The sequence below is a fragment of the Macrobrachium nipponense genome, chromosome 11 (assembly GCF_015104395.2).
Source record: "Macrobrachium nipponense isolate FS-2020 chromosome 11, ASM1510439v2, whole genome shotgun sequence".
In the NCBI taxonomy this organism is placed as follows: Eukaryota; Metazoa; Arthropoda; class Malacostraca; order Decapoda; family Palaemonidae; genus Macrobrachium; species Macrobrachium nipponense.
The window spans coordinates 99,371,968-99,386,967 of NC_061087.1; the positions used below are offsets into that span (position 1 = coordinate 99,371,968).

Consider the following 15,000-nt stretch of genomic DNA (forward strand, 5'->3'; position numbering starts at 1 on the left):
GTCGTTGAGGGAACTGGGAGAGGGGCAGACCTCCTCGCATACGCGGCCAGTCGGTATTCGTTGCCCATGAAAGTGTAAGTAGGAGTTGAATGTAACTGTATGAAAGTTTCAGTAGAGGTTTATTATAACTGTATGAAAGTGTGAGTAGGAGTTGCATTTAACTGTATGAAATTGTAAGTAGAAATTGAATGTAACTGTATGAAAATTTAAGTAGAGGCGTATTGTAACTGCATGAAAGTGTAAGAGGAGTTGAATATAAATGTATGAAAGTTTATGTAGAGGTTGATTATAACTTTATGAAAGCTTAAGTAGAAGTTGAATATAACTGTATGAAAGTGGAAGTAGAAGTTTAATATAACTTTATGAAAATGTAAGTAGGAGTTGAATGTAACAGTATGAAAGTTTAAGTAGAGGTTGAATGTAACAGTATGAAAGTTTAAGTAGTGGTTGATTATAACTGTGTGAAAGCTTAAGTAAAGTTGAATGTAACTGTATGAAAGTGTAAGTAGAAGTTGAATATAGCTGTATGTATGACTGACAAGTTTTGCAATATTTTCATAAGGAAATAATACATATAGCTTTATAGGTTGGCCTTATGCCAGCACGGGTCTTGGATTTAGAGTGGGCCTTAGGTGTTTAAAAGGGCATGAGAACCCTAGTGTGAACCTCTGGACTCATCGCGGAGGAAAGTGAGGCTGTTAGTGTGTATTTTTATTCCTTGCCCAGAATACTTCTATATTCTGACCCTTAGAATGATGACCTGTCTGGAATCAAGGTAAAAGGTCACATAACACTCACACATACACACACACGCACACACATACACAAGCACAAACATTTCTCATTTTATTCCATGGGAGAGAAATTCTAAGAGAGAAGAAAAAACTCCAATATGATTTCGTAGACGGAAAATTTGGAGAGAGAGAGAGAGAGAGAGAGAGAGAGAGAGAGAGAGAGAGAGAGAGAGAGAGAGAGACTAAATTTAAAAAAATTATTATTCCAGGGAAGGAAAAGGAGAGAGAGTAAATAAAAAAAACTATTCCGGGGAAGGAAAATTCGAGAGAGAGAGAGAGAGAGAGAGACTAAATTTTAAAAAATGTTATTCCAGGGAAGGAAAAGTCTCGGTGAGGCAGAACCACACCGAGGAACAACTTCAGGACATCCGGGCTCACGTTTCTCAGTTCCTACCTGACCTCGATGAGGAAAAAAGTCAGGTGAGATATTATAGTTGTTTTTTAACTTGATACAATACGGGTAAAATTACCTTTAGGAAAATTTTTTTTCCACTTTGAAAGTGGTTGTAGGCTCCTATAAGTAAACATTTTTTGTTAAAGTTAATAGTTTTGTTCTAAAAGTAATAAGCGTAATCTTAAGTGAGGGTGCAATGCCGTGTTTTTAGTTTTATTAGATAGATACATTTTTGCTTACTCGGGGAGTAAGCCTACAAAGTTCTTTGTTGTTGTTGTTCTTGTGGGCGGGGTAGGCAAACATAAAACGTACTGAAAAGGTGTTTCGGGTTGAGTTAGAGGTACAGGAATTTTAGGACAGGATATTTAGGATTTATTTATTAGAGTGTATATATATATATTATATATATATATATAATATATATATATATATATATATATATATATATATATATATATATATAAAAATAATGTGCATGTTAAATAATACAGAAAAATGATTTCTAATAAAATATAAATCATTTGTTTTAATTTTCATTTGTAAAACAAAGCTATATTTGACTATAGATTTCAGCACGCGCCACGAGTAAGCTGGAGGTAGGAGGAACACGCCTTGTTTGTCTATCAGTTAATAGTTATACACACACTTTTGTCGAGTGTATATAAAACTTATGATTAAACTGTCTTCCATCCGTCCTCTGTAGGATTTATTTTCTTATATTTTTCTTACTTCAGTTTTCTCGCTGTATATAAAAGAAGTTTATATATTCCTCAGACACTTCTTTAGCGAGTAAATAGTCAATTTAATGTTTCCCAAAAGAATATTGGTTGCTTATGGATAAAAGCTAAATTTTCTTCTTCTTCTTATTGAAAATAAAAGGTATTTCTACGACATTTAATTTGTGTTGAACGTTCTCTATTCTTTTTACAATCTTCTTCCCATTAGCGAGTAGCTGGTGTATCAAGTTTCCTAAGGACACGTGGAGAGTTTCTGTTGTCTCAGTGTGTCTGTTTGAACTGAGAAAAATCTTTACCTGGCCATAGGACAAGTGATATACCAGCTACACGCTTATGAGAAGACGACTGGATTGTAAGACGAATAGAGAACGTTCTGTACAAATCAATATGTCGTAGAAACAGCTATTATTATTATTATTATTATTATTATTATTATTATTATTATTATTATTATTATTATTATTATTATTATTATTATTATTATTATTATTATTATTATTATTGGTGAAGAAATCCACAGTGATGTAGATGTAACTATATATTTTAGAAACGTGCAAAAGAAAGCTTTCGAGAATCCAGCAGGTTTTTAAAGCTCTCTTTTATGCATATATTTCTAAAATATATACCTACGTGGATTTCTTACAATTTGTCAGTGCTTCATATTATTTATTATTATTATTATTATTATCATTATTATTATTATTATTATTATTATTATTATTATTAGTTCTTACAGAAATTCTTTATTTTTGCTACAGCAGGTTACTGAAATCTGGGTTGCCAGGCCGTAGATTTAACCCCGTTGATGTTGGTAGTGATTTTTTTTCCTCGGTGGGATTTCTTTCTTTATTTTCATTTTGCTGACGTCTGTTTTTTGGTATTTTTTTAGACTTCAGAAAAAAAGAAATGCCACCTTGAAAATACCATCAGATTTCATTAACTTATTATTATTATTATTATTTTTTTTTTTTTTTGTTTTTTTTGTCTATCACAGTCCTCCAATTCGACTGGGCGGTATTTATAGTGTGGGGTTCCGGGTTGCATCCTGCCTCCTTAGGAGTCCATCACTTTTCTTACTATGTGTGCGCTTTCTAGGATCACACTCTTCTGCATGAGGCCCGGAGCTACTTCAGCCTCTAGTTTTTCCAGATTCCTTTTCAGGGATCTTGGGATCGTGCCTAGTGCTCCTATGATTATTGTATCCTGGTAGTAAACCCTCTTTTAAACATGTTTTATTCAAAGGAATTGATGCCTCAGCTGCATTAATTTGATAAAGGTTCTTCCCTGTGTTTCTAATGATCGTTTTCTCGTTGTTGCTGAAACTGGTGACGTGTTTTTGCGATCTTCTTCTTCTCCCATTTCCTGGCAGGAATGCGCCCAGGCAGTAGCTGAATGCTGCGAAATGGGGAAGCTGATAACGGTGTTCAACGTCAACACTGACACCGGCATGGAGAAGTCAATATTGCGAGCCCTGCTCACAGGTATGTGGAAGTGAAGACTATATGTATATATATATATATATATATTATATAATATATATATATATATATATATATATATATATATATATATATATATATATTCCTAAATGCAAAGAAATTGACTTGATGAAGTTGTGCAGCCTCCCTTCGGTCCCTAGCTGCTACCCCTTTCCTTCCTTTCGGGAATTTGAAATGGGAATCGAGCAGATTCCTGAAAGCTTTGTAGAAATTTGTTTTGTAAATATATCAGTACCCATACACAATAGTATAGATTTGTTTCTCCATAAAATGAAAAGTTGTTCAGCTTTTCATTTTGTGGAGAAACAAATCTATACTATTGTGTATGGGTACTGATGTATTTAAAAAATAAATTTCTACAAAGCTTTCAGGAATCTGCTAGATTCCCATTTCAAATTCCCGAAAGCTCTCTGTAGAGATTCATTTAAAAAAAGTACATGTAACTGTTGATTTGTCGAACAGATTCTCGAAAGCTCTCTGTAGAGGTTTACTATATTTATTTATTCATTTTTTTAAATAGCTGCACAAATACGTAACTGTGGATTGGTCTCTGTACTTCAAGACTCACGCTACCATTTGCATTTTTATCATTTCATTATCATTTTTATGTTCGTGTTTTGATCATAAACTTCCCTCTCCCGTAGGTCGCTCGAAACTTCTTGGCCAGCTAGAGTTGGCTTTGCAATGGGACAGAGTGGACGTTGCAGAAGAGCTGATATTCCCTCGTAAGATGCAATTTCTCTCTTCTCTCTCTCTCTCTCATCTCTCTCTCTCTCTCTCTCTCTCCTCGTCTCTCTCTCTCTCTCTCTTCTCTCCTCATCTCTCTCTCTCTCTCTCTCTCTCTCTCTTTTATTTTATTATTAATTGATAACTTTACTTTTAATTATTTGTTTATTTATTTTGTTCACTAATCAATTTATGTATTTTATATTTATATTTCATCTATTAATTATGAATTTATCTATTTTTAATTATATATTTATTACATATTAAATATTTTGTTTTATTTATAATTATTAAACATTATTTTATTTATTTTTTATTTTTTATTCATCTATTGAATTAATTTAATGAATAAATTTACTAATTAAATATTTTTATTTTATCTATTAAATATCAATTTACATTTATTTGTATTTATTTATTTATTTATTTAGTTATTACTTAAAATTTATTTAAAAACGTACTATTTTTTATTTTATTTATTATTATAAAATTTCTTATTTTTTTATTTTTATTTTTTATTTTTATTCACTTATTGATGAATAAATTTACGTATAAATATTTATTTATTTATTAATTACAAATTTTTATATATATTATTATTTATTAATTAATAAATTTACGTATTCAATATTTTTTCTATTTTATCTACTAATTATAAATTTATTTTTATTTTGATTCATTTATTTGCATATTAAATCTTTTTTATTTTATGTATTAATTATAAATTTATTTTTATTTATTTCTTTATTCATTTATTTAATTTATTTATTTAATTAATGATTTATGTATTAAATATATTTAAATTTTATCTATTCATTATATATTTATTTTTATTTATTTTATTTATTTATTTAATGAATACATGTACGTATTAAATGTTTTTTTATTTTATTTATTAATTTTAAATTTATTTTTATTTATTTTTATTCATTTATTTAATTTATTTAATTAATAATTTACAAATTTAGTTTTATATATTTATTTTATTTATTGATGAAAAATTTATTTTTATTTATTTTGTTCATTTATTTAATTTATTTAATTAATAAATTTACATATTAAATATTTTTTATTTTATTAGTTACAAATTTTTATTTTTTTATTTTTATTCATTTATATAATTTATTTAATTAATAAATTTACGTATTAAATATCATGTTTATCTATTGAATATAAATTAACTTCTTTTCATTTTTTATTCATTTATGTTTATTTAATTAATAAATTTACCTATTAAATTTTAAAAATGTTATTCAATTAATTAAAATTAATTTATTTTTAACTATTTATTTATTTACTTAATTTATTTTAATTTATTAATTACATATTAAATATATTTTATTTTATTTTATTCATTATTAAATTATTTTTATCTATTTATTATTCATTTATTGTTTATTTATTCATATGCAATTGCTCCAATTTCGTCAGTGCTGCAGAACTCTGGGGGGAACGTGTCCCAGCTGAACAACATCATGACGAAGGCCATCCTGGGCGAGAAGAAGGCCTTCGTGGAGTTCCTCCTGCAGGCGGGGGTCGTTATGTCACAGTACCTGACGGTTCCTGTGCTGAGGGAACTTTACAGGGAGGGTGGAAGTAAGATTGGAAGATTGGAAGAGGAGGAGGGGAGGGAGGAGGAGGGAAGGAGAGAGGATGAGAGAGAGAGAGAGAGAGACGAGAGGAGAGAGAGAGAGAGAGAGATGGCAAATGCGTTTGTTTTTAAATGTTAGGTCCAGCAGTAGGAGTTGTTGTTTATAAATGTGTATATTTATATACAGTACGTATATAGACAGTATATCATAATATATCTAATATATATATACTATATATATTATATATATATATATATATGTATATATATATTATATTGATATATATAAATTGATTGATTGAGAGAGTAGAGAGAGAGAGAGAGAGAGGTAATCTTACGCTTACATTCTCTTTGTGTAGAAGTAGCAGTTACAGTTTATTTCAATGCCGAAGTTTTGCGACGAATTCCAAGTCGCATTTTCAAGGCTAAAAATATATAAAATTTGCGAACATTAATACTCAATTTGATTTAATTTATATTAAAAATGTAATTGCAATAGCTCTCAGTAAAGTAAAAAGTTAAAAATTTGAATTCAACATTACCTTCAAAAGCAAACTTCACTAAAATCTTAGAAACACCTACCTATACAAAAGAAAGAGTAAGACTGACAAAAATAAGTAAAACAGTCTTACTCTTTCTTTTGTATAGGTAGGTGTTTCTAAGATTTTAGTGAAGTTTGCTCATGCCCTTATATATATATATATATATATATATATATATATATATATATATATATATATATATATATATTATATATATATATGTGTATATATTCAATAATGATTTATATCTGATTTAATTCTCACTACCACAATCTGAGTTTAATAAAGCTTAGTAGATAATTTTACCAAATGGAAATGTTCCCTTAAGAATCTCACCATATTCTTAACGAGATAAGAGTAACATATTTTTTCCATCTCTCTCTCTCTCTCTCTCTCTCTCTCTCTCTCTCTCTCTCTCTCTCTCTCTCTCTCTCTCTCTCTCTCTCTCTCTCTCTCTCTCTCTTCCCCTAAAGGAACCAGACTCCCACCTGCGAGAACTCCTGCAGAAGACTCGAGAGGCGGACATTTACCTGTGCGACGTCCACGCCCTCCTGGAAAAACTGGTCGGGAATCACAAAAATAAACTTTACGAAACTGACAGCCAGGATGTTTGGGAGAAGGAAGCCTGTTTTGAGGTACTGACAATGTTGTTTCTTGACGTTTCACCTTGAGAATATTACGTATATGACTTTCAAAGGGTTTTGGGTTTTGTGAAGATGTGGTTTGTCGTATCACCTTGAAGATATTCCTACCTGGAACCCCGAACTTTCTGAACTTTCTCCTTTCTCAGGATTTAAACCCTAGCCTTTCGCTGCTTGCCATATGCATTCCTGAACACACTCTATACTTTCCCAGGATCCCTACCTGGAACTCCAAACTCTCTCTACTTGTTCCTTTTCCAGGATCCCCACCTGGAACTCCGAACTCTTCCCACTTTCCCCTTTTCTAGGATCCCTACCTGGAACTTCGAACTCTCTCCACTTTCTCCTTTTCCAGGATCCCTACCTGCAACTCTGAACTCTCTTCACTTTCCCCTTTTCTAGGATCCCTACCCATAACTCCGAACTCTCTCTACTTGCTCGTTTTCCAGGATCCCTACCTGGAACAATGAATTCTCTCCACTTTCTCCTTTTCCAGGATCCCCACCTGGGACTCACTTTCTCCTCTTCCAGGATCCCCACCTGGAACTCACTTTCTCCTTTTCCAGGATCCCTACCTGGAACTCCGAACTCTCCACTTTCTCCTTTTCCAGGATCCCCACTTGGAACTCACTTTCTCCTTTTCCAGGATCCCCACCTGGAACTCCGAACTCTCCGCTTTCTCCTTCTGCAGGAACCCCACCTGGAACTCCAAACTCTCTCCACTTTCTCCTTTTGCAGGCTCCCCATCTGGAACTCACTTTCTCCTTTTGCAGGATCCCTACCTAGAACTCACTTTATCCTTTTCCAGGATCCCCACCTGGAACTCTGAACTCTCTCCACTTTCTCCTTTTGCAGGCTCCCCATCTGGAACTCACTTTCTCCTTTCCCAGGATCCCTACCTAGAACTCACTTTATCCTTTTCCAGGATCCCCACCTGGAACTCTGAACTCTCTCCACTTTCTCCTTTTGCAGGCTCCCCATCTGGAACTCACTTTCTCCCGGATCCCTACCTAGAACTCACTTTATCCTTTTCCAGGATCCCACCTGGACTCTGAACTCTCATTTCTCCTTTTGCAGGTCCCCATCGGAACTCACTTTCTCCAGGATCCCTCCTGAACTACTATCTTTTCCAGGATCCCCACCTGGAACTCTGAACTCTCTCCATTTTCTCCTTTTGCAGGCTCCCCATCTGGAACTCACTTTCTCCTTTCCCAGGATCCCTACCTAGAACTCATTTTATCCTTTTCCAGGATCCCTACCTGGAACTCCGAACTCTCTCCATTTTCTCCTTTTCAAGGATCCCTACCTGGAACTCCGAACCCTCTCCACTTTCTCTTTTCCCAGAATCCCCACCTGGAACTCACTTCTCCTTTTGCAGGATCCCTACCTAGAACTCACTTTATCCTTTTCCAGGATCCCTACCTGGAACTCACTTTCTTGTTTTCCAGGTTCCCTACCTGGAACTCCGAACTCTCTCCATTTTCTCCTTTCAAGGATCCCTACCTGGAACTCCGAACCCTCCCCACTTTCTCTTTTCCCAGAATCCCCACCTGTTACTCACTTTCTCCTTTTCCAGGATCCCTACCTGGAATAACTCTCTCCACTTTCTCCTTTTCCAGGATCTCCACCTGGAACTCGAACTCTCTCCACTTTCTCCTTTTCCAGGATCCCCACCTGGAGCTCACTTTCTCCTTTTCCAGGATCCCTAACTGGAACTCACTTTCTTGTTTTCCAGGTTCCCTACCTGGAACTCCGAACTCTCCACTCTCTCCTTTTCCAGGATCCCCACTTGGAACTCCCTATCTCCTTTTCCAGGATCCCCACCTGGAACTCCAAACTCTCTCCACTTTCTCCTTTTCCAGGATCCCTACCTGGAACTCCTGCTGTTTGCAGTGCTGAGCAGGAGAGGCAAACTGGCTTTGTATTTGTGGAACAAATGCAAGAATCCCTTGAGCGCGGCCATTGTCGCTACGTGTCTTTACCAGTCCTTGGCGGATTCGCTGCGCGTCGAGGAGACAAACCTCCGGAAGGTGTACTTGAGCATGAAGGACGCCTTCGAGAAGCTGGCCGTCGAGGTAAAGTCCTGCGGAGTGTTGGGGCGGGAAGTATGTTTATTTAGTGGGATTATGATTGCGTGAGCTGGGAATTTTAATGGGAAGATACATTGCTTGTTCGGGAATGAATGAAGGGCATCTCCACTTGTTAATGAATGTGGTCTCTCTCTCTCTCTCTCTCTCTCTCTCTCTCTCTCTCTCTCTCTCTCTCTCTGAATCACTTACAACCCTTGTTTTTATACATTCAACTTACCCGTCCGCATAATATACATTAGCTATCCACTCCGTCGTCCGACAGCAAAAATTCGAAATTGTCGCGGCACACGCGGCAGGCTATGTCAGGTGATCTACCCCCCCGCCGCTGGGGGTGCGGGGAATCAGGAACCGCCTACCCCGTTTTTCTAATTCATAATTTTATCTGTCGCTGGAATAGAATGTAAACAACGTTTTGCGGTTCCTCCATGATTGGATTTTTCGTGTTTCAATCGCCATCCGATCGTCTGGGCATAACTTTTACAGGGAAGTAATGGATCTTTGGTTCGGCATACGCTTTTGTTTAACTTTTTGGATAATTTAATTACTTCAGAAAAATTTTCGAAGATTAGTGACCGTGTAACTAAACCGCGAAGTTTTCGGTAGACACTCATGCACTTTCACGAAAGTTGAAGTTACTTATACTTTCATGAAAGGGAATATTTATTTCGTTAATACAAATAAGTGTTTAGTTTGATTGAGAAAATGTATATCTTTTCTTCCTAGTTGGGGAAGTCCAGAAAAGTAAACTAATCCTTTAGAAGCTTTATTAGCTCTTTGTGTTAACGAGCAATTATAGTATATAAACAGTACTAGTAAGTTGTTGCATTGCCTCCATCAATCACCTTCTTACTCCGCAGAATCTACAATACTCATATTTTGCAAATTGTCGACTTTGGATATAGTTCGAAATTGCGAACTCTTAGAAACGTCAAGAAGTGAATATAGTGTTCCCCATTACAATGGTAGGGTTGCGTCTGATCGGCTCTGTCTCCGCTCCTCAGGTCTAGACCCTTCCTTCAAGCTACAAGACCAAGCCCAAGGAGAAGGAATGGTCGCAAAACCGGGTGAAGGAGGTTTTCAGAGAATCCCCACCACGGCGTCAGGGCGTCCCCTCGGTCAGGTTCTGTAGAGCGGTTCCCAGACTGCCAGGGATAGCCATTGGAAAGGCATCCTAAAACAGTTGTTTCTCCCTTTTTATGCCAGTACTGTTCCATGGATGGATAGGAGAACTTCGAACTGAATGAATTTGACGAAGATTCCTCGTATAATGCCTTCTGGTAGAATGATTCAAAAATGAGAATGACTTTAATCGTTCCACCTTTCGAATCAGGCGACGATTTAGCGCCTTCTAATATTAGAGATCATTCGATAACATTTGTGATAAAGTCATTGTTCGAATTTTTTTCGCAACTAGACGAGAACGCTATCCCATGGGGGTATGAATTTGTTATTTCAACATAAGATTCCCCATCGGTGCATTTTAGATATAGATCTATTTCTGATTAGAAGATTTAGATTATTTGTCAATCGAATGAATTATATGGATCTCGTGAGTGATAAAAGCATATAGGTATGACTTTAAGCTTCTAGCTCCTACCATGCTTAGGACAAATCGCCTTAGGCTACGGTATGGCATGGCATATTCACATACCGAAATTTATGCTATAATGGTCAACTGAAATCCTTACAAAATTTCCTAAATTAATACGGTTTACCTTAATGTAACAGTATTATAGAGTATTCTGTTACGCTAGAGTATGAGTTATATGATGCTTTCGTGTCTTCGAGAAGTGATCGGAGAAGCATATCTTTATTGGTGAGTTGAGAGTAGGATAGAAACATTTTTCTTCGTGTTAGAAGAGGTTTCCATGAATTACCAGTACCCTTCTAGGACTTTCCTAGGAAGAAATTGTTTAAAAGGATTGTTTAGACGACACCTATTTAGTTTCTAGACTTGTCGAAATCTCGTTCGCTCAATTATGCTTATATAAAACTTCCTGAAGCTCGATAAAAATTTTAATAGATTCCTTTATTAAATGGAGTAACTGGCAACTCTGGAAAGGGAAGGCCAGTCGGCTTTCGAAGACTGCGTTCGCTTTGAATTGAGAGAGAGACCAGCGGCAGTACCATGTTGTTCTCAGTCGTGAGCGGTCGGTTACAGCTCTCTCTCCTGCGGAATGGGATAACTAACCGTATTTCTTCCCTACAATCGTGGTCTTAGCCTCGGATTGAGGGAATACTGAAGCTATCATAAATAAAATATTGTCTGCCTTTTGTTAGGAAGCTTTCAATAAGAAAGATATTACAACCTTTCAATGCTGTTTACCGTAGATAACATGATTAAAAGGGATTCTTATGCAGCAGAACATTATATTATTCAATGCACTAATACTTACGAAAGCATGTCTTATTAGAGTACATACTTAGTGAGAAGAGAGATGTAATAGAGTTTCACTTCAAGACTACGCTATGGTTAAGTCTTTCGAGAAACGACACAACCGTATTTAAAATATTTCTTATTCAAGAAAAAAGAGGGAGGGGGGATACGGAAGAATTAAGCGAGGACGCTACGAGGCGCGTGACGCCAACCAGAAGCAGGACGCCTCCCAGGAGCGAGGCGCCAGGCAAGCGCCAGGACGCTACGAGGCGCGAGACGTCAACAAGAAGCAGGACGCCTCTCAGGAGAGAGTCGCCAGGCAAGCGTCAGGACGCTCCAAAGCGGTTGACGCCAGCCAGAAGCATGACGCCTCCCAGGAGCGAGGTGCGAGGCAAACGCCAGGACGCTACGAGGCGCGAGACGTCAACAAAAAGCAGGACACCTCTCAGGAGAGAGTCGTCAGGCAAGCGTCAGGACGCTCCAAAGCGGTTGACGCCTCCCAGGAGCCAGGACGCTTCGAGGCGCGAGACGTCAACAAGAAGCAGGACGCCTCTCAGGAGAGAGTCGTCAGGCAAGCGCGAGGACGCTCCTAAGCGGTTGACGCCAGCCAGAAGCATGACGCCTCCCAGGAGCAGGGCGCTAGGCAAGCGCCAGGACGCTTCGAGGCGCGAGACGTCAACTAGAAGCAGGACGCTTCCCAGGAGCGAGGCGCCAACCAAGCGCAAGACATCAGGATCTCCAAATTCTCAGTATTTGGAGATAGACTTTCCAAGAGTTTCCTCTTTGAGAACTGACACAAGATCAGTTTTTTTTCCTGACAGGGACACAAGTTATCGCACAGGCGGCCGTGGCCCTTGTCAGGATAAACTGAAATTGCGGAAGTCTCTAACAAGAACAGACTTCTCATGTCAGGTGATATAGTGGTCGCATGAGCGACTTCTTTCCTGGAAAAAGGAGTTGTTTTGGGAGAAACTTTCTTTGCCAGATCAACCCTCTACTGACAATTATTCTAGAATCGCACAGGCGAACGTAGTTCGTGTCAGGATAAGTGGGTTTCTTCTGCTTTATAGTCCTTTACATGGTGAGAGAACCAATATCGTTAGAAGTCCTCTGTTTTCCTCAACCTTATGAGACAAGTGATAGCAAAATATATCGGACTCATAAGTTAATCTGGGTGCAGGTTTTAGAAAGACCTTGGCAACCCCTTTTTTATTGCACGTTTTTGGCTAGTCCCTTGAAAATGCAGCTCCTCTTTCTCCTCTTTCATTGTTATTAACAGGATGTTATATTATCCTACTCCTATGTAAACATATAACAAGGGAGACCTTGTAATGTTTTGGTACTGGAAAAGACTTGTAGGAGCTCTCAGTATTGGGTGAGAGACTCTTTCAAGTATCTGAACCGTACATTACGGCCTGATGTCCTAGGATAGGAATCTTGAATGATTCTCTCGATCCTGGATCATTTATTAGGAGAATAGGATAATAATAATTTGTTGTTTTGCTGAAGAACGATGATAGAATTTCCGTTCTCTCGTTGCCCAGGCACAAGGAAGGGAAGAAAGAATATGAGAGAGAGGTAGCAATTTACGCCATCTTTATTTTATAGAAAGGGGAATAAAATTTAGTCTTTTTTCCCCTACAATATAAACTCTTTACAGAATGTAAGACAAAGAGCGTCAAAGAAGAGAGGATAATACGTTATGCCTCATTTTAGACTTAGAGAGGTTGGATTCACAGAGGTCACGTTCTTCTCACAGCAAGTTTGAAGTCTTTTCCAAGACAGTCTGAATATTCTTTCAGCATCTATTTTTAAATGGACCTTAACAACCTCTCCACTCTGAGTCTGTCTGCGTGCAGACTGACCAGAATGTGGACATGAAATGAGAGGATGTTTCAAGGTAATGACAGTAGTCATGAATAAGATATATGATTACTGCAGATCGTGCGAGAGGGGAATGAGGAAACGGTCCTCTTCCGATACCTCTGTGAACCACATAGCGGTTTTTTTTCTTCCCTTTCAGAGGGAAGAATCACTTGGTATATTTTCTGCTATCAAAGAACGCAGTAAAAGGTGTATATACTCTGTCTCTATAAAGGGAATTGGAGATAGCAGAGCATTAAGATCTTCGGATCTTATACAATACCTCTATACGACAAGACTAGGAGATCTTATAATTACAATGGGATCCTATTTGGGCCTCAGATTCCGTGTTCTGACAAGAGGGAACTGCTCCTCATCAATGTTTCTCTTGGTACTAAAGGACCAAAATGACAAGTGAAATTTGGGCTTGGAATCTGGAATCAAATTCTAGAAAGACTAGGCAATGGGGTTTCCTGCCAGCATGGTATGTTTGGCAAAAGAACTAAAACCTTCCTTTTCCGATCAACGCTTTCAGATAAAGGATTTGTTGTCCAGGCAATGTATTTACATTCTCATCTACAAAAGGAGATAAGGTTTAAACGTTTGCTGACAGAGTCTTTGGAATACGATGAGGGCTTAAAAAACCACTTCCCAGAAGGTTCGTAGAGATATTTAAAGAGCTAGAAATCAGGAATCCTCCCAATTTCAGCTCAGAATCTCCTTAGACTTCCAGGCTCTTTCCCTGCCTTCGTACAAGGATAGGGAAGATTTTGCAACAAGAGAACTCTTCAACATGTAGGAAGAGTGCTCGTTAGCAACGGAAGTATCAAGTATGATCCTCCTCGGAGGAAGACTGGTCTCTCGGACTATAGATTTCCTATCGTGTCTACTGGATGTAGCTGACTAAAAATTACCTCCCCTGGTTACGGAGGCCATAAGCTCAAAGTGAAACGCCAGCCAGGCGCGAGGCAACAGCCAGGCGCGAGGCAACAGCCAGGCGCGAGACGCCAGCCAGGCGCGAGACGCCAGGCAGGCGCGAGGAGCCAGGCAGGCGCGAAGCGCCAGCCAGGCGCAAGCCAGGCTCTGGGCTTCATTCAGAAGAGTTCTATTTCAAAGAAAGCCCTGGTCTTCTTTGGAACAGTGGAATCTCTAAAGCACTTCTTGAGTAACTCGACGTTTACTTCAAACAGCTAAGAATTAAAAGCGCTTGAAGTGCGGGCTTTTAACAATTCTTGTTCTTTCCATAACAATATGTCTTGAGAGACATATTAGCTGTAATAACGGGAGATGCAACTCTGTGTTGACTCCTCTTTGCACGAAGGAGATCAAGTGGGCCTATGAGAGATCCTTCTCTCTTTATTATAAGTGTCCACGGATGCGTTGCTGGGATAGGGAGACGACACTGATCCTTAACTAGTGAAAAATTTTTTTAACATAAGTGTATTATTTTCTGGGTTTATTTGAAATGAGTTTGGGGATAGCTCTTTTCAAATTAAGCACAAACCCTCGTGTTAGGATCAGGTGATCGGGATCGGTGTTGTGCTCCTTAAAGTATGCCAATAGGCATTGGTGTATTGTCATGTAAGTGGATAAGACCCCATTGACAAATGACCACTAGATTCTGTCAAGTAAGTGGATAAGACCCCATTGACAGATCTACAAGAACTCTTAGCCATAGGTCACATCCTCGCTGAGGCTCTTGAGACGAAGCAGACTACTAGCAATAGCTAGGAAGTCGACCCTTCG

At 37.7% G+C, this 15,000-nt stretch overlaps 1 protein-coding gene across 1 annotated transcript in view; it reads left to right on the forward strand.

Annotated features, from left to right (window-relative positions):
* The window catches only part of LOC135209571 (transient receptor potential cation channel subfamily M member 7-like), a 118,529-nt gene that overhangs the window by 73,798 nt on the left and 29,731 nt on the right, over positions 1 to 15,000 (forward strand). The window contains exons 10-16 of the mRNA XM_064242243.1: positions 1 to 74; positions 1,109 to 1,214; positions 3,295 to 3,406; positions 4,069 to 4,149; positions 5,582 to 5,746; positions 6,752 to 6,918; positions 8,787 to 8,999. The exon at positions 1 to 74 is cut by the window's left edge and continues 136 nt beyond it. Of these exons, the coding sequence (XP_064098313.1) occupies positions 1 to 74; positions 1,109 to 1,214; positions 3,295 to 3,406; positions 4,069 to 4,149; positions 5,582 to 5,746; positions 6,752 to 6,918; positions 8,787 to 8,999 (918 nt within the window). The remainder of the gene's footprint in view (positions 75 to 1,108; positions 1,215 to 3,294; positions 3,407 to 4,068; positions 4,150 to 5,581; positions 5,747 to 6,751; positions 6,919 to 8,786; positions 9,000 to 15,000) is intronic.